This window comes from Antechinus flavipes, chromosome 3 (assembly GCF_016432865.1).
Source record: "Antechinus flavipes isolate AdamAnt ecotype Samford, QLD, Australia chromosome 3, AdamAnt_v2, whole genome shotgun sequence".
NCBI lineage: Eukaryota > Metazoa > Chordata > Mammalia > Dasyuromorphia > Dasyuridae > Antechinus > Antechinus flavipes.
The window spans coordinates 523,219,376-523,241,598 of NC_067400.1; the positions used below are offsets into that span (position 1 = coordinate 523,219,376).

Below are 22,223 nucleotides of genomic sequence, written 5' to 3' on the forward strand. Positions count from 1 at the left end.
AGTATTTATGCTGGTAGAAATGTCCTGTAGACAATTCAGATTAAGAGATTTAGGAGTCATCTGCATAAGTGATGAGACTGAATGAATTTTAACAAGAAAGTGTAAAAAAAATGCATTTTTTCCAAATGATTGACAACTAAGAACCACAGATCCCGGAGTTGAAGGAACCTTTGAGGCCACTTAGTCTAATCCTTAATTCCTATAATATTAGTATCTTGTTCATATCTACTTGAATAATTCCCCAAATGAGGAAATGACTATTTCTGGAGGTAGCCAATTTCTTTTTATTTTTTCAGAAAGCCCTCATTATTAGGATTACTTTTTTTTCCCCTCAGATGCCTCTATTTAACGCTCCCTCTGCTCCCAAATGCTCCTAGTGGGGCTCTCTGAGGCTAATCACCAGTGAAAGTTGCAGGACCAGATTTAGGCTTCATGTCAGGGATGTCATCTGTAAAATGAGTTGGAGTGGTAATCCTTGCCTGGAAAACCCCAAATGGGGTCACCAAGAGAACGTGACACCTCAACAGCGGAGCCTCGCTAACGATGAGTATTATGGGAAAAGGTGCCCTTCGGGAGCTAAGGCGGGTGGGGTCTCAGGCAGAGCACGGAGGACTTGTCCCGTGGGCCCTATTATCGTGCAGGGGCCCTGTTTGGCTACAGAGGCCTCGGAGGTCCCTTCCAACGCTAGAATTCTGCAATGTTGTGCTTGCAAAGGACGTCCTCTCGATTTCTCGCAAATTCTCTCTGAACAAGCTGCGGTGAATAATAGAGAGCATTCTAAGCAGTGCTCCCCAGGACAACCCCTGCATGGCGGGGAATACGGGCCTTTATGTCACCGTAGAAATTGTGCAACCACGCGAGGTCTAGGTGGGAAGGGCCGTGGCGATTTGTCCCCTGAACCACGGAGGGGGGAACACGGAAAGAAAGTCGGTTGAGCCGCGTACGTGTTTTCTTTGCTCCGGGCCAACTGTCACACGGTCGCTGGGTGCGACTCCGCCGACCTACCCCAGTCCGGGACGCTCTCTCTCACCAACGGTGTCGGCGCGTGCCCGCTCTAGCCGGCCTAACCCAGCGCGACGTGCCCCTCCTCCCGCCCCGGCGGTGGCGCGCACGCGCCCTCTTTTTAGGTACCAGGGAAACTTCCACCTCGACTCCTAAAGGTCAAAGGGGCGCGAGGTCCGGAGTTGGAAAGGGGGGAGGGAAGGAAGGGAGGACCGGGTGGCGAGTCGGGAGCGCACGCGCAGTGGTGCGTCCCAGCGCGCGCTCCTCTCCTCCCTCTTCCCCTCCCCTCTCCGGGTTCCCAACCCCTTTCGTTCGGTCCGAGGCGGGCGAGGTGGTTGTGGGGTGTCCTCGTTTCTCCCCAGGGTGGGCGAGCTGACCGTTGGGAGCCTTCCTTCCCGGAGTCGTCATCCTAGTCCGCTACCTCCCCTCCCTGGCTCTGCCCCCCTAGACTATCCGGGAGCCGGGAGCCGGGGAGGGGAGGACGAGGAGGAGGAGAGAGGAGGAGGAGCCCATCCTGAGCCCACCCCTTTTTATCTTACATCCCCCTCTAAGCTTTCAAGCTGGAGCCGGAGGAGGAGGTCCCGGAGATGCTGGACCCGCCCGGGGTCCAGGTCCGGGTCCCGGAGCTTCCCCCGCAGGTGGTGGTGGCCTCGGGAGAACTGCGCCAGACCCTGCTGAAGATGTGGACGGAGGGGCAGGACACCTGCATCTCACTGGGGGTGATGGTCTGCGTGGTCTTGCTCACCGGGATGGCGCGCGTGATGGTCCGGAGGCACACCCGCTCCTCGTTCATCCGAGTCTTCGTGGCCGAGCTGCTGGCCACCTTCCAGCTGTGCTGCTGCTCGCAAGAGCTCCAGGTGCTGAATGAACTGAGGCCGGACAACCCCAGCTGGACCCTCACCGTCATCTATTTCCTCTCCCTCGTCCACGGGCTGACGCTGGTGGGCGCCGTCAGCAACCCGTGCGGGGTCCTGGAGCAGTTGGCGCTGGAGCAGATGCCCGTGTGGTTGGGGTTCCTCAAGATCTTTGCGCAGATGCTCGGCTCGGGACTCAGCCGGACTTTTATGGTCTGGGTCTGGAGCCTGGGCATTTCCAGCCGGCATTTTGCCGAGAGGTCTATAAAGTGTGCCAGCCCTATCCACATCGCGCTGCCCGAAGCATTCCTCGTGGAGATGCTCTGCTCCTTCATTTTCCACAGTACCGTAATGCATTTCCAGGAGGTCAGGCTCAAGTTTCGAATCCACATGCAGGCAGCACTCATCACGTTTTTGGTCTTTGCAGGTTTGTTTCCAGAACGCGCTCATCTCCCCAGACATCCCTCTTAACTATGGTTGACCACCACTGCTGTTCTAACCATTTCTCGGTTGTTGTGGGCTCAAAGAAAAAAAAAAAATGCATTGTATTTTTGTAGTGTTATTGAAGTTTAACTAAGGGCAGCTCTATGAAGGAAGCACATTATTATTGTGCAGTCGTGCCCGACTTTTCGGGACCCCGTTTGGGGTTTTCTTAGCAAAGCTAGTGAAATGATTTGCCATTTCTTTCTCCAGCTTGTTTTATTGATGAGGAAATTTGAAACAAGAAGGGTTAAATGGATTTCCCGGGGTCACCCAGCTAGTAAGTATCAGAGGCCAGGTTTGAAGTCTGTTATTATTACCCATGAAGGGAGTAAGGAGCTCCAGTATTTTATGGAAGGGAGAAGTTAAGTAATATGCTAAAGTGACAGAGTTTAAACTCTAATCCAGGCCATAGGCTCATAGAGTTTGGAATTTGTAACAAACTGTTGAGATTATCTAGGACAACACCCTGGTTTTACAGAAGAGGAAGCTGGAGTGGAGTGGGGGAGGGAGATGGCTTGACTAAAGTTAAAAGGATTTAGGCTGGGATTCTAACTGCAAAACCTTTTTTCCATTATAATATACAATGTGGATTCCAGATCAATTTTACACTGTGCCTGTTTGTAGGGACCAGGGATGTGATAGTACTCAGTCCTTCCATTCCAACTGTGAGTGCATTTCTCTGTTTTTCCCAAGCAAAAAGGATCTATTTTATTTAAAAAATAATAATAATAACAGCTATCTGATGTTGTAACTGAGAGATGAGGTCCTTAAGTAAATTACAAGAGTAATGAGTGTCATGTAAGAAGACACTTCAGCAGGCATTGTCTGGAGAAAAGACTGCTTGGGAGAAACACTTCTATCTTCAAACTTTTAAAGAGCTGTCATGTGAAAGGCGAGATTTAGTTATATTTATTCTATTTGGCTTCAGAAGACTTGGCTAGCCAACTTGGCTGGTTCAATTAAGTCTGAGATATCCCAAAATGGACTAAATCAGGTTATCAAGCATTTATTAAATGTTTACTATGTACCAGGCCCAAGAGCTGGAGATACAAAGAAAAACAAAATAAAACCCCTATCCTAAGGAAGCTCAGAGGTCAGTGGGAGAGACATTGTAATTACATACAAGATAGATTCAATGTAATTTGAGAGTGAATCACCTGAAGGTAGCACTCATATTTTTGGTCTTTGCTCAGAAGGAAAGCACTGGAAAGGGAAGGAAGGTATGGATTGAGAAAAGCCTCCTCCAGAAGGTAGGACTGGGGCTGAGTTAAAAGAAACCAGGGGAATCAGGTAGCAGAAATGAGAGAGGAAAACATTTCCAGATATTGGGAATAGCCACTGAAAAAGTGCGGTAAGAAGGCCAGGTAACTCGGACAGTAAAGGACATGGAGGAGAGAGGAGAGTAAAAAGTAAAATTACTGGGAAATAGGAAGGAGCCAGATTGTGAAGATCAAACAGGATTTTATATAGGTAAACCTGAATGGACCCAGTCACTGAAGGAAGTAACAGAATTTACTTATCACAAAACAGTCACTTCCATTTGAAGCTTTAAACTTATAATGTTCTCATCTCTTATCTTTCTGCTCACTAAACTTGATCAAAAGTCCAAAAAGTATCTAATATAAATTTTATACAGAATTCTTAAAAATTCTGCCATTTTTCATCACTAGTTTTTTCTAATACTTGATTCCCATAGAAGTATAGTTACCTTAGAATCCCCTATCTTGGAATATTTAAAAAATGCATTTACAAGCCATCTAAAAACAGTTTATAAGTTTTTAAATGCACCTTACATGGAAGTGACTTCTGTGAAAAAAACTGGTCCATTTGTTCATGAAACAGTTCCACAGTCCCAAATGCAGCCAATCATCATCTATGAGGCTGAGGCAGAGATTTAAGGAACAATGTTGAATGACATAATCCTTTTGAAATTGAGCTGTTTTAAGAAAAAAAAAATTCAATGGAAATTGTTTCAAAATGTTAAGGCTATTAGATTTCATGTAGAGACAGGATATCTGTAGCCTATTCATTATATTTGAACACATTCTTTAAAATTCATTTAAAATATCCTGTATATTTCAATCTTGTGGAAGTAAAAATGACAACTACGTAGTATCAAGTCATTTAAAGATACTTTTTTTTTCTCCTGAGGCAATTGGGGTTAAGTGACTTGCCCAGCGTCACACAGTTCAGAGGTATTAAGTGCCTGAGATCAGATTTGAACTCAGGTCATCCTGACTTCAGGGCTGGTGCTTTTTATCCACTGTGCCACCTAGCTGCCCCTAAGACTCACTCTCGGTAGCTTCAATTTACAGTTAAGATAATTACTCACATTTTCGTAGCATTTTATTGTTAACAGAACATTTTCCTCCCAAAAACTTTGAGAGATGGTTCATACAAATAGTATTCTCTATACAAATGAGGAAACTAAGACTCAGGTTGAGATTTAGCTACAGTCAAGCAGTTGGTAAGTGGTGGAATTGAGACCTTAATTCGGCAAGTTAATTGCTCTTTCCAGACAGGAAAAGGATCTTTACGTTCCTTTAAAATTTACACTGTGTATCTTTGGCCTCCTCAGAAGAAATATTTACACAATATCCCAATATCTGTTCCTTGAGGTTTTCTTTAGGGATGGGAAAAAAGATATCCAACTAGGAAAGAATAGAAGCATGTTGTGGGATTGGAAAAATTATTGTTGTAAAGTTCTTTTGTTAAAGAAGAAATATTCCCAAGGTCTTTCACAAAATTAGTTCTATCAAAAATAATTATGACAATGTGATTCTTCATTTATAGACTGCTTATATATATATATATATATATATATATATATATATACCTTCATTTTACAAGCAAGTAAAGATTTTTTTAAAATAGAAAAATGATAAAATTTGGAATTTAAGATTAAGGAAACTAAGGAAACATGTTGAAGGAACTTCTGGAAATGACACAATTTGGGCAGGGAGGGAAAGAACTTTCCTTCCTTCCTCCCACTATAGAGACCTTGAATAGAAAATATAGCCCACTGGAGAACAGGAAGTATATCACTCTCTAGGGCCAGATCTAAATTGATACAGCATAATACAAGTTATAGATACTCAAGCATTATGATTTCCTCATTTCTTTTCTATTAAAATAATGACTATTGAGTTAAACTCTCCTCTTAGAAATTATAAAACTGAAAAATGAAAAAAATCTTAAGCATTCTCGTTGTCTAGCTATTTCATTAATACTGAGGAAACTAAATCTCATAGGACAAAAAGCTTGCTTCTCATATAGTTAATAAGCATGGCAAAGACAAGCCTTAGGTGTTATGATTCCAAGTTTATTTCTGTATCATAAAACTGGAGCTGTTACTATTAAAAGGGATTTTATCCCAGAGCACTGAAATTTAGAGCACATAAAATTTTAATGTTTACTCTTCAGCACTAGAAACAACTGAATTTGTCACCTAGTTAGCAAGAATAATGTGATTAGTATGTTATAACTGTATCAAATTGCTTACCTTCTCAATGAGAAAGAATAGGAAGAAGAGAGAATGTGAAATTCAAAACTTTTACAAAAATGAATATTTTTTAAAAATTTAAATGTAATTGAAAAAAAAATTTTTTTTTTTCTATCCCTTACCCTTCCCAAAAAGTTAGTAGGTCTGAATCTGTGGTTTTCAGAAACTCCATCAATGTAGGTTGATACCTTTTCAGAGAATTTCATAGATCACAGATTTTAAAAAGCATGGTATCATACAGCCAGTATGTGCTAGAGGCAGAAAGTGAACCCCAGATCTTTCTTTTTCCAAGCCAGTTTTTTAAACACTACCACAAGCTGCCTTTCATTACCAAGGATAGGTCCATCCAAAAGTCACTATATATACTAACATTCTCCCTCCTGTTGGATTGAATTTATCTTGATTGTATGAATACTACACTATGAATTACAAAGTTGTTTGGAAGGCTGGTTTTACATTCCATTCCATTATGGCATCCAAGGAAATTACTTGTTCATTCATCCCAAATCCCAGAGTCTCTGAGTTGGAAGGGAACTTTAAAGTTTCGTCTAGTTCAACCATTCCCTGAATAGAAATTTTGACTATAACACCTCCACTGGAAGACCTCCACTCCTAAAGAACTAACTAGTTTGGAAGCAGCACTTAGATCACTCTCCTTATCAGGAAGTTTTCTATTAGATTAAACCAAAACCTGTGTCTGTAATTTCTATTCTAGTTCTTCTCAATGAAAAAAAAGTTTATTCTTTTGACCAGGTGATAACATTTCAGATTTTTTTTGCATAGCCTTAATGTATTTGTATCATTTCCCTCCTTTATTTCCCCCTTAAATTCTTTTCTTTCCTGGAAGAAATTCCTCCACTTAAGCCTCATCTGGTATTATTTTTCCTTTTCTTAGCACCTCGCAGGATATCATGGATTGAGTCCAGTCTTATCAGGACCCAGAGAGTCATTCCCGTATTGTAGAAAAGAAAACTAGGCATGGAGTCACAGAATTCTTCCCTCCTTTTTCGGCACCTATGAATACAGTGTTGCCAGTAGATAATGGAATTAGATTATTTTTTCATCTTGTATATATATTTATTACTCTTGGGCAAAATCATGGAAGGTAAGATGAGGTGTGGATGGAAAATGATTTATACTGAAACTGAGCAAATATTCCATTGTATAAAAGAACAGTATGATTTAACAAATTTCATCTTTATTCTACAAAATCAGTAAAACCAATTAATACAGGTCATTGAGAAAAGGAAGAATAATAAGCTGGGAATGGCGTAGAAAAACAGTATATTGCAAGAATAATTAAGGATATACATTTATTGTATTAGTGATGTTTTCTAGCCTTGCCCCAGAATATATATGTAGATTGATATGTGGAGCCAGTGTGCTAGTGTAATCAACTAGTATTTTATTTAGTTCACAATATCAAGATCTTTGAAATATTTTTGCTGCCTTTTTTCTCCCAATGGGAACCAAGATTAAGTGGTTTTGCTATAACATAGCTATAGAGCTATAATTTACTATATAATACCCTTCTTCAAAATTTCTGTGGATTGGTAATCTCTCCAGCCCTCTACATCTTCTTAGCCTGTGATCCATGGAACATAATACTCAAAAGATTTAAAAGTATTAGTTCCTATTTTAAGACTGACTCACTTATTCCCAGGAATGTGGTTCCTGTGCTGAGAAAATCTAGTTCAGTGAGCAAAAAAAAGCAATAATTTTTACAATTCTATAATATTTTACTATCTCCTGATCTGTGAGTTTTATCATGCAAATTCTGTATGCCTGCTCTGAAAGTACAGTATGGTTTCAATATGATCACCATACCAGTAAACATATCTCCAAAGGAACACAGACTTGTGTTTTCTGGCTTCAAGCCTAGTGGTCTTTTCACATGATGTTTGCGCATAACTGACTGACCATAGATTGAAAAGAATATATACTCATTTTCTCTTAATTCCAGCCCTAATTTTAAGCAATAAATCAGACCCAAGAGTTCACTTCAGTTTTAGTATTTGAATCCATGAGTTTCATAGTTCCCAACAGAATAGTTTGATACTTGTCTAAATCAGGATGGGTAAAGTTTCAAATGAACTTCTAATATCTTTGCAAAAAATTTTTTAAATGTTTTTGTTACAAGATTTTTTGGGGGAAATTTCAGTGAATTGCATTATGAATTCTATGCAAAACTCATCTATTCGTAAATAGATTCATATTTTCTCAGTGATCTATTCAGCTATCATGTCTATGTAGGATAAGGATAAGGAGGACTGCAACTGAGTGTTCATTGGTAGAGGGAACTTCTGGGTGAGGAAGCTCCCTCTACCATTGCAGGTTGGGATCTTCTTTATATCTGAGAAATCTTGGAGCATTAGGCAGAGTCCTAAGGGATATGGGATGTTTCTGAAGCAGGCTTTGCCTCCATTTCTTCCTGGCTTCCAGGTCTTCTTTGTAGTCCCTATGACATATCAAAGATAACTTGTCAATGGACACCCCAGCCTTCATCTCCAGCTGCCAGTTAGATATGTTTACAAGATACTAAGAAAAAAAAACAAAAAAAAACAGCAATTTAATTTTTCCCCTAACCAGCCCTCCTCTAAACTTTAGTATTTTTGTTAGGGTTCTTCCAGTTATCCTGCATGACAGTCCTTGCTTTTCTACTCTCCTGTCCCTTATCCAGTCATTTGGCAAGTCTTGCTAATTTTATTTCCCAGATGTTTCAAGTCCCATTTTCCTAACTTTAAGTAATATTGCTAACAGACCTCATTCATTCCTTTGTCCTCTCCCAGACTGATGTCATACTAAATAACAATAATAATATAATGTTAGCTAACACATAGTACTTACTATGTGTATGTGACTGGCACTGTGCTAAGCACCTTACAGTTAACTCATATTACTGTCATACCAACCCTAGGAGATGTCATCATTATTCCCATTTTTACAGATGAGGAAACCAAGACAAAAAGAGGTTAAGTGTATGACCGAGGGTCACACAGCTAATTTTAGTACTTGCAGGTCTCACTGACTCCAGTCCTGGCGCCCTCCTTAGTGCCCCCTCACTGTCTTGCTCCTACTTTGTCTCCCTATGCCTAGATCCTTGCTCCAATCCATTCTCCACATACTCAGGTCACTTAAGGTTTTAGTGGCTCTTAATTGCAGGTGAAATAACTAAAGACTCTTTGGCATTTAGGTTGTTCACCATTTGATTGTAGCCAAACTGACCCATTGGCCACTCCCTGTACCTGACATTGCATCTCTTGCCTCTCCTACCTTTGTACAGGCTGTCTCCTTTCTCATCTCCCCATCTTGGAACATCTCATTTCCTTCCAGGCTTTGCCCAAGTGCTCTGATTCTTCTAAGTGTTAGTTTACCACCATTGTGAACAGATATCCCCCAGTAGAATGTAACCCCCGCATCTCATTTTATTTGATTGTGCAACTACAGATAACCAAACTGTTCTTGTTGAGGTTCTCAGGGATCATTCAAAGCCATCTGAATGATTACCTCCAACTCCTTATTTCATAGGAATCATTCAAGAGTATTTTATTGGGCATCAGCTGTTTGCTCAGCCCTGTACTCTGCTGTGGAGATAAAAAAAAAAGTAGCGCAAAATTGGAACCTACCCTCTGGGAACTTCAGTCCCGCCATGTTGTTCTATGTTTTAAAGATGGGCCTAGCATTCAGAGAGAGAAATGGATCACATTGGTTGGCACTAGAGTCAGTTGACCTGGAGTTCTCACCTGCCTCTGACATTCATGTATAAGTTGTTGAACTTCCATTTAGGGGTTTTTCCTTTGTTAGAAGGAGGTCCACTCCATAAGGGCTTTGAGCTCCAATATGCAAAGCACAATGTATTTCTTAAAACATTACATAAATATGAGTTATTTTAGTAAGTGCTCAATAAGCATTTGCTGAATTAGGAAGATGAGATTTTTATTAACAATAGTGAATTGCCTTTCAATTGATCAATGATGGACAGAAGCAGCTACACCCAAAGAAAGAACACTGGGAAATGAATGTAAACTGTTTGCATTTTTGTTTTTCTTCCTGGGTTATTTCTACCTTCTGAATCCAATTCTCCCTGTGCAACAAGAGAACTGTTCAGTTCTGCACACATATATTGTATCTATGACTGTGACATATTTAACATGTATAGGACTGCTTGCCATCTGGGGGAGGGGGGTGGAGGGAGAGAGGGGAAAAATCAGAACAGAAGTGAGTACAAGGGATAATGTAAAAAATTACCCTGACATGGGTTCTGTCAATAAAAAGTTATTAAAAAAAAAAAACAACAATAGTGAATTGCCAAAAGAAGGTACTTCTAAATTATATTGTACAGTTTGAAAGAAGTTCAGGGAACCTAGGAGTCTGTAGGAGAAATGGAGCAACAGAGGGGATGCTTCATGGGAAAAGTAGAATTTGTATTTGTCTTTCAAAATCAAGTTCATAAAAGCTGTCTATCTTCAAATGCCTTCAAATGGATCCTTTTCAAACTTGATATGAGTTCAAGTCAGAGGCATTTTGATATTTATAATAAAAAAAACCAGGTTTCTAAATATAGGACTTTATCCCTACAGGAATACACATAATTTTCATATATGTTTATATTTTATATTCACTTTTTAAAATGCAGAAATGTCTTTTTTTTCCTGTGCCATTTTATTTGCATAGAAAAGTTAAAATTGTTGAAATTGGAGAATGGGAATTTTCTGTTTGTAATTCACCTTAGGTTTCAGCTTGGCATATGCCTTCTTAAAATTCTTGATTACTTTTGCTCCTACCCCAAGTTGGATTTTTCCCTCTAGAAAAGTTAACATAAAATGTCTTGAATGTTCATAATTATATGATTATCTAACACTGCAGAGTTTAATAAAAATGAATCAAGTTACATCACTATAGTAACTGTGGGTTTTTTTTTTTGTTGTTGTTGTTGTTGCAATGGAGAGGGTTAACTGAAAGAAGTTGAGGTAAAAATAATTTTAAAAACTGGGAAAAAACTTAAATTGCAGGAAATACTTTGTTATGGCTAAAAATTCAAGCACTCAGAAATTAAATACTGATAATCTATCTTGTTAATACATTCTGACTTGAATTACCTTCTCTGGGGCTCAGTTTTCCCATCTAAAATCAAATGATTGAACTAGATGTTGTCCAAGGTCTCTTACAGTTTTGAAATTCTCATTTGAACTCTGCAGTGGACCAGAAGGCATTCATAATGATAAGAGTTCTCTTTTCTCTAGTGCTTTATAGTTTCCAAACAACTTTATTAGTTAGCTTTTACAGGGATTGCTATCCTTTATGTTTAAGAGAAGAAAAAGGAAGGGGACAGAGTGATGATGTGGCTCACATCCATGGGGGCACAACTAGGAATAACAGGATGGTTGTGTTCCATTACATTTAGCATCAAGTTATAAGAACTAATGTTTTTTCAAAGAAGTTATACTGATGGTAAATGCTGTCATTATTATAAGAGGGATAAGGGTGGGTAAGAAAACCTTGTTCTCATTTTTTTTGGGGGGAAAAAAAGGGAAACCCATTGTGTGGGGATTTTTAAAAATATCTTTGACATTCAGTGAAATGCTATAATTTACTCCTAAATGAAGTTAAAAAAATAAATTTTTAATGTTAATAAAAATTCCTTATTTTATCAAAAGCCAAAGTGTGATTTATTTTGAAAATTTTGATTTTAATTATTTATAGTATATATCAATGTAACAAAAATTTGCTTTCAGAATATGCTTGTATAAAATTGTGATGGATTTCATAAATTTCATTTTTAGGAGACTTTGATAATGCTCCTTCCTGAGGAGATTACTTATTATCATTGCCTATAATTTTGCTATTAAAAATGTTGAAACCACATTTTAAGTAAGGTGAATGGAAATTTTTAACAACTGTAAGTGTTCTTTCATGACCTTTCCAAGGCACTTACCAGTATAATAGGACAAAGTTTCTGTGATAGTGTGAAGTACTGCCCAACAGATATGTAGCTTTTATTGCTGAAGAAGCCTGATTTAAAAAAACATATAAGTGTTATCATTTGACAGTTCAGGAGAAGATAATAAATTTATTTTATTTGAAAACAGATGCCACAATGTATAATGTAGTTTTATCAAAAGAACTATAGTAACTGTCCATTTAACTGATTTTGACAATCCAAATCAAAGTAGCTAGTAGAAATTGGAAATTATTTTAAAGCATAAATAACTCTTTTTTTTTCAACACGTAGGTCTATAATTTTTTATATTTTTATTTAATTGCCAAACTAGAATGCCACCTGTTGAACATTCCTTTTTATTGTTTTATTGACAAAACATATGCATGGGTAATTTTTCAATATTGACCCTTGCAAAAACTTCTGTTTCAACTTTTCCTCTCCTTCTCTCCACCTCCTCCCCTAGATGGCAGGTAGTCCTATACATGTTAAATAGAACATTCCTTTAAGAAAAAAAAAAAGATTAAGCTTTTCTGTTTGAGTTTCTTATTTGCTTTATCTTGGATTGTATTTCTTTTTATGTGTGATACAATTTGAAAAATTATTCTACAATATTAATGGCAGCTCACATTTTTATAGTTACAAATAGATCTAAGTAGTATCATCATCCCCATTTTACAGATAAGCATTTACCTGATACTTAATTTCATAGGTAAGTAAATGTTAAAACTAATACTCAAACCCAAGTCTAAGATCTTTTTTACTATATTTTCCATTATATGTCATACTGATGATCTAATTATCCTCCCAGACATTCAGTATTATACATCTTGGGCATCTATTTTCTGCTTAGATTAGTTCTCAGTCAAAGGGCACCTAGATATTCTAAGTGATTTTGAAAAGATTTAGTTTGATTTGGGCCAGATGATATGCAGTGCCCCTTGTGTCATCAGTGTTGGAAACAAAAATCCAATTTGAACTGAGGATTCCTTTTTATTCTTAGGACTGCCCTATACCTAAAATGAATATCACGTAACAGTATACTTAATGATAGTCTCTAGTGTTCATCCTGATTCCATTCGCCTTGGCCCAGGATAGATGCAGTTAAAGCTGCCATGATAGGTAGGGAAAGAGTGAGCACTTAGGTGAACCTTCATGCCCTTTGGCAAGAGCATTCTTCTGAAAAGTGTCCCCAGTGGGCCTTTTTCACTCAATATTTGAATGTACTGGCAGTCTACACTGGGATGTCTGATCCGCCTGATAGGGATGCAGGAGCCACAGCAACAAGAGAAACAGAATGTGATTTAGGGGCAAGTAGGAGGGGGCATTCTGGGACAGCCACGTGAAAGACTTGAAGTTGGCCTAATGAAAAGTTAGACTTAATTGTAGATTAGCTCCAGTATGTGGGGAGGTAGAGTATGCTAAGCTAATTTTCAGGTTCAGGATTCAGATTCCTTTTTAAAATTGAGAAATGCTTGAAAATTTCTAAGATCAGCTGCTAGCTAATCAAAGGCTTGGGAATGGCTTACTTATTCATTCTGGACCTGGCTTCCAGTGGTTCTGAGGTGCTTACAACTTAGTGAAACCTTGGAAAAGTCATGCCCTTGCCTGTAAAATGGAGTTGGATCTGATGGGCTCAACTTCCCAGTCAAGACCTAGAGCTGTGTGCCTCTGAATATTATGGCACTGTTCAAGGAATGGCATGATTGGAGCCAAAAGTGGGCTCTAGGTTAGCTGCCCTGGCTCTTGCCTTCAAAGTTTGTTTCCAGCAACTAGATTGATAAAATCCATTGGTAAGGCCTCTACGCCACAAAGGCTTGAAACTGGAGTAACTCCAGTGGGAACTGTGGAACTGTTTGTCTCCAAGTAGCCCAATTGTGAGTTTCAAATCTGTTGTCATTGTAATAAATTACCATAATGATCACTAATAATGCCATCATAATTCTAATTAAAATAAAAATAAGGCTCTATCATGAGTTCTGTTATCATACTCATGCTTTTAAACCAGTAACTATTGTACCTTTTATTGTTTTTGTTGTATTACTTGGGCTTTATACTATTAATAGTTAAAGTTGGGTTAATAGTTAACAGGATGTTTATTTTTTTTTGTGATAAAAAGGATTTTTTTTTGGGGGGGGGCATGCCAGCACACCACAAAAAGCTTTATGAACAATATTAATTATTAATTAATTATAATTTATTTAGGAACAGGATCAATTATTAGAATGATTTTTTAAAATATGTAATGCAGCCATATCTACCAATAATATTTTCTAAAAACTAAACAAGTAATAACACTATGCTTTAGTGCTTTCTTCTTTTAAAATGCTCCCATTTATTATTATAGTAGAAACAAAAGTTGTGAAAGAGAGAGCATGCAGAATTCTTCATGACTTTTTGAGGATGGAATAATTTGATTAGCGTGATCTCTGAAGAAATGTGATATGATGGGATGTGGGGGGGACAGGACTCTCAAACATTGGATTTGGATTCAGAAGACCAAGGTTTGAATCTAGCATTGTTACCTTGGTCAAGTCACTATATTTCTTGGGCCTAAACTCTCCCTTATCTGTAAAGATGAAGAGGCTAGAACTTGAAAGTTTTTAAGACCTATTTAAAGCACTAAAATTCTGTGTCCATATAATCCTTCTAAGGATTTCCTTTTGGGAGCCTCCCATTTCTTTACCTGTTTACAATAAAGAAATTGGACAATGTACATTTTTTCCCAGATAGAAGACAAGCTGCTTCAAGGTAGGAATTTTTTTTATTTTTGTATTTTGTGTTTCTTAGCATAGTGCCTGACAGATAATAGACAAATTCTTATTAATTATTCCATTTCTAAGATCTAACTCCTGGTTTGGGGAATAGATACATTCATTCTCATAGTTTCTTTATAAGTTTGAAGAGAATATAATTGTAGAGCTAATTTACTACATAGCTAAATTGACACATTAGAAATTGCCATATATTTTTAGTTCCCAACAGATGAAAGATACAAAATGTAGCTTAGTGTCATTTTTAAAATTTTATTACAGGAGGAAATCTAACAGGAGCTATATTTAATCCAGCTTTGGCCCTTTCACTACATCTCCAGTGCTTTCATGAATTATTCTACAACTATTTAATTGTGTATTGCCTGGCTCCTTCTTTAGGTAAGCATATTTCTATTTTGTGCATTTTTAGGAAATGTTGTAATGTTGAATTCTATTGTCAAATTTCCATTTTCTCAAAGCTCTTGAACTAAGGGTTCCTTAGTGTTTAAAGCAAAGGCCAGAGTTCACCTCTGAAGCACCAATAATAGAACATTTTATAGGGGCTCTCCTAGTGTAACTTAAAATTTCTGTGCATTGCATCTTGAAACATATGATCAAGCAGTATCAGAATTTGAAAAGAGGACCTGGTTTAACAACCAAATGATCTCTAAGCTTTTATATGCCATGAAAGTTCTGTTACACTTTTTGATTAAGGATCATATATCAAGTCCTTGAATTTCTACAAATTAACATACGTTTAAAGAGTACATGTATACTTCAATAGAAAAAATAAACCTGGTCTTTAAAAGTGTGTAAATAGAAATTCTAGTTTACCACTGACTTCAAATATGTGGTTGGAGACATGATTACATGGAAAAAAGTTTGTCCAAAGGTAGAATGACCAGTGCAATGATGTGGCACAATAGAAAGATGAATGAGTTAGGATCCTTGAGATCTGGGTTCTCATTCTAGAACCAAGTACTAAATAGTTTTGTCACCTTGGGCAAATCCCTTCTGCTTTCTGGGTCTGATTTGTCATCTGTGAAATGAATCTGTGTCCATTGAGGTGGAGGAGTAGAATTCAGGCCCAAAGTTCTAGTAAAGTTAGGTGATGCAGTGGAAAGCCTTCAATCAGGAAGACTTAGCTGCCCGAGTTCAAATCTAGCACCAGATATTTCCTAACCATGTGACTGTGGGAAAGTCACCTAACTCTGTTTATCTCAGTTTCCTCATGTGTGAGATGAGCTAGAAGGGAAATGGCAAAGTAGTATCTTTGCCAAGAAAACCCCAAATGGAGTTACAGAGAACAATACAATTGAAAATGATGGGACCTCAAAAAAGCTAAGGAAGTGTGGGAGAGGAAAAGGAGGGATCATAGAAATGAAATGGTCATTTCACTTTAAAAATGGAAGGGACAAAAATTCAACTCCTTCAGGTTCCAAAGATTACAGACTGAAAAAATAAAGAGATGATCATTCCCAAGCTATATTGTGATCAGGAAAATGTTAGTGAGCTGCAAAGGGCTCATGAGATTATCCAGTTCAGCATTCTCATTTTACAGATGAGGAAACCAGTCTCCCAGCTATTAAGTGGCAAAAGAGGAATTGGAACTGGGTCCATGGTTCTTGAATGATGATTTTCTCCATCTCCTACAAAAATCATACAAAATATTGTAAATGTATAGGGTTCCATGATATGAAAGTGTGGTGTTCATTGTTTTCTAACAGTAAGAGATAGTTGGTTGGTTTTTTTTGTTTTGGTTTGGTTTTGGGTTTTTTTGCTGAGGCAATTGGAGGGTTAAGTGCCTTGCTCAGGATTACACAGCTAGGAAGTCTTAATTGTCTGAGACCAAATTTGAAAATTCACATCCTCTTGAATTCAGGGCTGGTGCTGTATTCCACTGCACCACCTAGATGCTCCTGAGGTAGTTGATTTTTATAAGGTAATTCTTAAATACAGTGATTGCATCCTAGCAATGACATCATCAAGAAGGCAAAAATAGCCCTAGGGATCTTAGTGACAGTTGTATTTCCTGGTTATTTTTTGTTTTGCTTTATGGAGTCCCAAGCTGCAGAATGGACCAATACTTTCCTGGATTGTGCAGCAACACATTACTGTCAAAACCACATATCTCAATTGCTGCTGCTTAGCAAAGAACAATCCTTCTTGATTGTTATCCCACTGATTAATTCTACTTTGGTATGTTAGTACAGGATAATGCTTTGTCTAATGGGATTAATGAACTTAAAAAAAAATTTCTTAAGTCATATTAGCTTGATATTGACTAATCAGAATAATTGTTCCCATAACTTAGGATTTATTAATATCTGAGATTCTCAACTTTATATCTCCCCTCAAGCCATGCTTATTGCTCTACATAAAATAAGCACTGAGTAAATGTTTATTGGTTTGATATTTAACATATACTTCTTAAGATTAGAAAATAAATTTCTTTTAAATTTTAAGTATGGATTTTTTGTGTTTATCCTGTAGGAGTTGGCTTTTTTCCACTGAATTTGTTGGAAACTTTGAATTTATATCTGTTGCATATCATTGTATTAAATTTAAAAAGAAAATATGTGTGTAAAAGGGAGTAATCCAAAGAATATCTTATATTGTGTGATTTTACAAGACAAAACTCCTAAGTATTTTCAGAATTCCTTATTTAATTCACAGTGTCTCTGGGACCAGCAAAGACAAATATCACTAATGATGGAGATAAATTTGGAGAAGAGACTCTTTCCCATTTATTATTTATTCTTGGTATTGAAGGAAAATAAACAATGAATTTTCTTGATTTTAGAAATTCTATAAGCATCAAAGTCTCAGCATAGGAAATTTTTATGAACATATTCAGCTCTTAAGTATACAAAAGTGAATGGTTGTAGCATTTTTGATTTTTTTAAATGTTATTTTGTCTTTCAGGTATAATGTTGATGGTTTTGATGTTCATCCATTTCCTTCCTTGGCTGCATAACATGAATAGAATTCATAAAAATGAATAGTGATTATCAAAGACTAATACTAAGTTAAATTGCAGTCCAGCTGGATGTGAAGCAGTCACCACGTTCAGTCGCTTCATGTTCTAAATGCCAGTTGCACTTTTCTCCAAATGTCAGATTTCTTTGAGGATGCTGTTCCCATCACTGAGACGTTGAAAAAAAATCAATGTGAAATTGAGGTCTCCTGTGTAAAGACGTGTTCTTTTGAATGATGTATATTAAAATGCTGCTGGAAAGGACTCATTACATTAAATTTAAATTTTAAGTGACAGTTGTTAACCTTTTTCACAAAAGCTAATAGGAGGGGAGAGAGAGAATTTTTACAAGGGAATGAGGGCCATCCAAATTCAATTAACTGAGAGCCCTTCCAATCAATGTATTGGGACAGCTGATTGAAATGTCTGTTCTAGAGTTGGATAGATGCTCCTTTCAGCAACAAGTTTGCCATAATGTAATTAATCATTATCACAGAAAACATTTGAAGACACTGTAGATAGAGATATATAAATACTTTAATGGATTGCATCCATCTTTTCCAAATAGACTCTAATTTAACATCTAAATCTATTATAGTATTCCATTGGTTCATGATTTCATTACTTCTGCCATCAGAACTAATCTCTTCTTTAGTAATTGGTTTGAGAGGTACCACAGCCAATAAAGTTTTATCTCTTGATGATCCTTCCTCTGTTGATGAACCTCTTCACATTTAAGAAGGCTAATTCTTGGATGATAGGGCATCTGTCACTGTACTTATTCATGAAGCCTTTCCATCTAAGTAGAATGGACCTACAGGAACTTTTTGTCTGCTGGCAGAGCCTTCAAGCATCTGATGTCACCATTAAGCCATGAATAGGCATCCAAGATATATGTTAGTGATACTTCTGAATTAAGAAGACAGCACAGTTCAGTGGAAGGAGCCCTGGATTTTGGAGTCAAGTGATGGGCACTCATCCAGGCCCCATCACTGACTACCTCGGGCAAGTCACAGCATCTCTGGGACTTGGATCTCTTGCAGCTCTGTGTCTTTGAACCAAAGTGCCTTTTAAGTAGAATGAATTCCTCACCAGCCTCCTCATATTTTGCTAGTTTTCATTTAATAGGTAATGATTCAATTCAAATGAGTGAAAAAGAAAACTTTGAAAAAAGTTCCAAAGTGTCTCACTGTGTTGTTTTCATTTGTATGTGAATTAATTTTTTTAAATTTTTAAATAACTTTTTATTGACAGAACTCATGCCAGGGTAATTTTTACAACATTATCCCTTGCACTCACTTCTGTTTGATTTTTCCCCTCCTTCCCTCCACCCCCTCCCCCAGATGGCAAGCAGTCCTATATATGTTAAATAGGTTACAGTATATCCTAGATACAATATATGTATGCAGAATTGAACAGTTCTCTTGTTGCACAGGGAGAATTGGATTCAGAAGGTATAAATATAACCCAGGAAGAAAAACAAAAATGCAAGCAGTTTATGTGAATTAACTTTTTAAAGATAACATATGTGTATATAAATCTCATTCAGCTCCTCCTTTTCACTTATGCAGCAAGGACCTAGTTTAGACCCTCATCACTTCTTGTTCAGACTGTTTTAAGAGCTTGCATGACTGACTGGTTTATTTACCTCTGATCTGTCTTCAAAATACCATCTTTCATGCACCTCATTCAATAGGGTTTCGCAGGAAAGGCATTAAATTTCAAATCTGAAAACCTGGGGGTGAATTCTGGTTCTGACAATTAACTGTGGAACTCTGGGGAGATTGCTTCATCTCCCTAGGCCTTAGTTATTTGTCTATGAAATGAGGGGAATTGTACTAGATGAGCTCTAAAGTATGTTCTCATTTGAAATGCTATGGTGATCATATCTGACCATCCTTCCCTGCTTATTTGCCCTCATTTTACTTAAAGGATAAAACTCTGCTGGAACTTTACGTGATTGCCTTCAGATCTTTACTACCTTCAGAGGACTCCACACCATTTTTCCATTCAAATGGGATTGTCTGAACCAGTAGTTCCTTCCTCTTGTCCTCTTTTCCAGCATTCCCCAGACTTAGAAAATACTCTATTTCTACCCTTATTGTTCCCTTCCCTTCTCCCAAATCAAAGTGACTTTATCATGCCCAAATATTCTTGACATTTTGGACTTCTTCCATTACTCACTATCTTGTATTTTACTTGTAGAGCACAAGCTCCCTGAGGCAGGAACTGCCTTTTTTTTTTTTTTTTTTCATCTAATTTCGTGCTTGGGAGTTAAGATTTTAAGATACAAAATATTTGCGGAATTGAGCATATCAATTTCCAGATAGTTATTTTGACATTGCTAGATGACTTACCTGCAAGTGGTAAAACTCTACAGAAATACAGGACCCGACAGAATTTGCAGAAAAAGCTTCTGCAAACAAATCTGTACTTTGGTAGTGCTAGGGTCATTCAAGGTAGCTCTGTAACAGGCGAGATGTCAGGCAAAACAAAGTTTGGCTCCTCCCCAATCTTAACAACACAAATTTGTTTGAAATACTGCATTTGTGCCCCGCAATTCGCCAAGTCATGCAGCTAACTTTGTCCATTTGCCTTATTCCCTGTATTCATGATGAATTCTATGTGTACTTTTTCCCCTCCTACCAGACCTGTGCTTTCATTGGTCTAGGAAAATTCTGGGGAGGAACAAACTTTGTCAATGAGATCATCTCTGCCACTTAGTCTTAGCCACCTGGGGACATTAAAAAGTTAAGTGGCTTGCCAAGGTCACTCAGCTAGGGTGTACTGTGGTGGGACTTGGAGACTTTCAGAGCATCTCTGAAGTTACCATTGCAACATTGTTTCTCTTCAATAATCATGTGCCCTATTTAAGTTACAGTAAATACAAATTAATTACAGACCAATTGTATAGACAAGCTGCATTGTTTTTCTTTTATTGCAAACTTGGAAGATTATCTTGCTACATGAAGATTAATTGAGATGTACTGAAGGAACTAGGGAATATTTAGCCTGGAAAAGGGAATAATACCATTGTTGCCTTCAAATATTTTAAGGGCTGTCATGTGAAAAAGGGATGAAATTGTTCTACTTAGGCTCAGAAGGCAAAATGATAGCAACAGATGAAAATTTCTAGTGATTATGAAACTGTCCACAAGTGAGATGGGCAATCTATATTTGCCACTAGAGGTGGTTGATAGTAGGAGATAGCAAATTTGTCAGTAATACTGTAGAAGAGATTTTTGTTTGAAGACTAAATGATCTCTTATATGGTTTCTTTCCATCTTTCCAACTCATAGATTTTGTCAAGTTGTAAATTTAGCACTCAGAGAGAAAAATATATATTTTTAAATAGTCCTTTCCAGGTTTCCTTTTTGATAGTCAAGTATTTGATAGAGAAAAATTCCCTTTGGTAGTTTAGTGATATGGACATTGCTTGAATCCACCAAAATTACAAATGAACTCCTTGAGAGCAGGAATTTTTATGTTTTTCTTTGTACTCCTAGCACTTGGGAGAGTAGCTGGCTCATAGTAGGCATTGATTTAAAACTTACTGACTTGACAGGCTTTTCGAGGGGTAACCTCAGTGTTATCCCCTGTTTTTTCTCCTTCCTCTCCTCACCAGTGCTGGGCACAAGGTTCTGCATGTAGTAGAATCTCAGGATTGGAACTAATTGAAGTTCTTTTCCAGCCTTCATCTGAAGCATGAATTCCAGTGGTTTGGATTCCTTTAAAATGTTCGACTCAATGTCCAGCTCTCAGAGAAGAGGCGCCTTTTGATACAATGGAAAAACCACTGGCTTGGAGTCAGAAGATTTAGATTTGACTCCTGCTTTGCCATATGCACTCCTCTAACTTCTGACGAGTCATCCAACCTTTCTGGATCTGAGATTAATTGATGTTGGTTGAAGGAGTAATTACTAAGTTTTTAAAAATAGATGCTTCTCTAAGTGCTACATACCAATGTCCTTAGTACATTTTTTTTTAAAAGAATAAAAAAGCCAAGGAAAAATCCTATTTGTTTTCTTGGTCAACTAAGTTTAATGAAAATTTAAAATTTTGAAAACAAAAACTTTTAAAACCATATCAATTTTTAAAATGTTCTATTTATGTGTGTGTTCATATATAATATAAACACATATATGCTATACAAGTACATAAAATAAAAGGCCCCAGGAACCTTATAAATTTAAAAGAAATTTAACATGAACTTAACAATAAATAAACATTTCAATATATAAATGAAAAAAGAGGATTGTATATGAAACCATAAACTTGTTAGGTATGGTTTTTGAGAGCATATTCAATTTAACAAGATAGTAAGAAAATTGCCTTTTATCCCCGTCTGTATTTTTTTCTGTTTTTTCTGCATATTTTTAGAATGTTTTATGGATGCTTAAAGCTTTTCCAACTGTGTTCTGTTGGTACAGCCTTCAGGAAAACTGGATCACCCTCATACCACAAGGGGGCATCCAAAATAGGGTTGGGCTTTGCTCAAGGAGGGAAACAAGGATGGTGAAAAGTTGTGAGATTTTGGTCCTCACAAAGTCACAGAATCCTAGAATTGGAAGGGAAACCAGAGGCCATACAGTTCAATCTCCACCCAAATAAGAATCCACTCTATAACATAGTCAGCAATTGTCATTCAGCCTTTGAATTCAGAGGAGAAACCCATTCCACTTTAGGAAAACTCTTTAACTGTTAATAGTTTTCC

General features: G+C 37.4%; 1 protein-coding gene across 2 annotated transcripts; it reads left to right on the forward strand.

Moving 5' to 3' along the window:
- The first annotated feature begins 271 nt into the window (after positions 1-271).
- On the forward strand, positions 272-18,690 carry AQP11 (aquaporin 11). Of its 2 annotated transcripts, none has more exons than XR_007952158.1 (3): positions 272-2,283; positions 6,737-6,946; positions 14,815-14,909. XR_007952158.1 is itself a non-coding variant. In XM_051987191.1 (3 exons), exons 1-3 carry the CDS (start codon positions 1,590-1,592, stop codon positions 17,535-17,537), a joined length of 891 nt encoding a protein of 296 aa, XP_051843151.1. In that variant the 5' UTR covers positions 272-1,589; the 3' UTR covers positions 17,538-18,690. The 2 variants fall into 2 exon arrangements, 1 of the variants encoding a protein (XP_051843151.1); XM_051987191.1 differs by lacking the exon at positions 6,737-6,946 and adding an exon at positions 17,458-18,690 and having other exon boundaries at positions 14,815-14,931.
- The last annotated feature ends 3,533 nt before the right edge of the window (positions 18,691-22,223 follow it).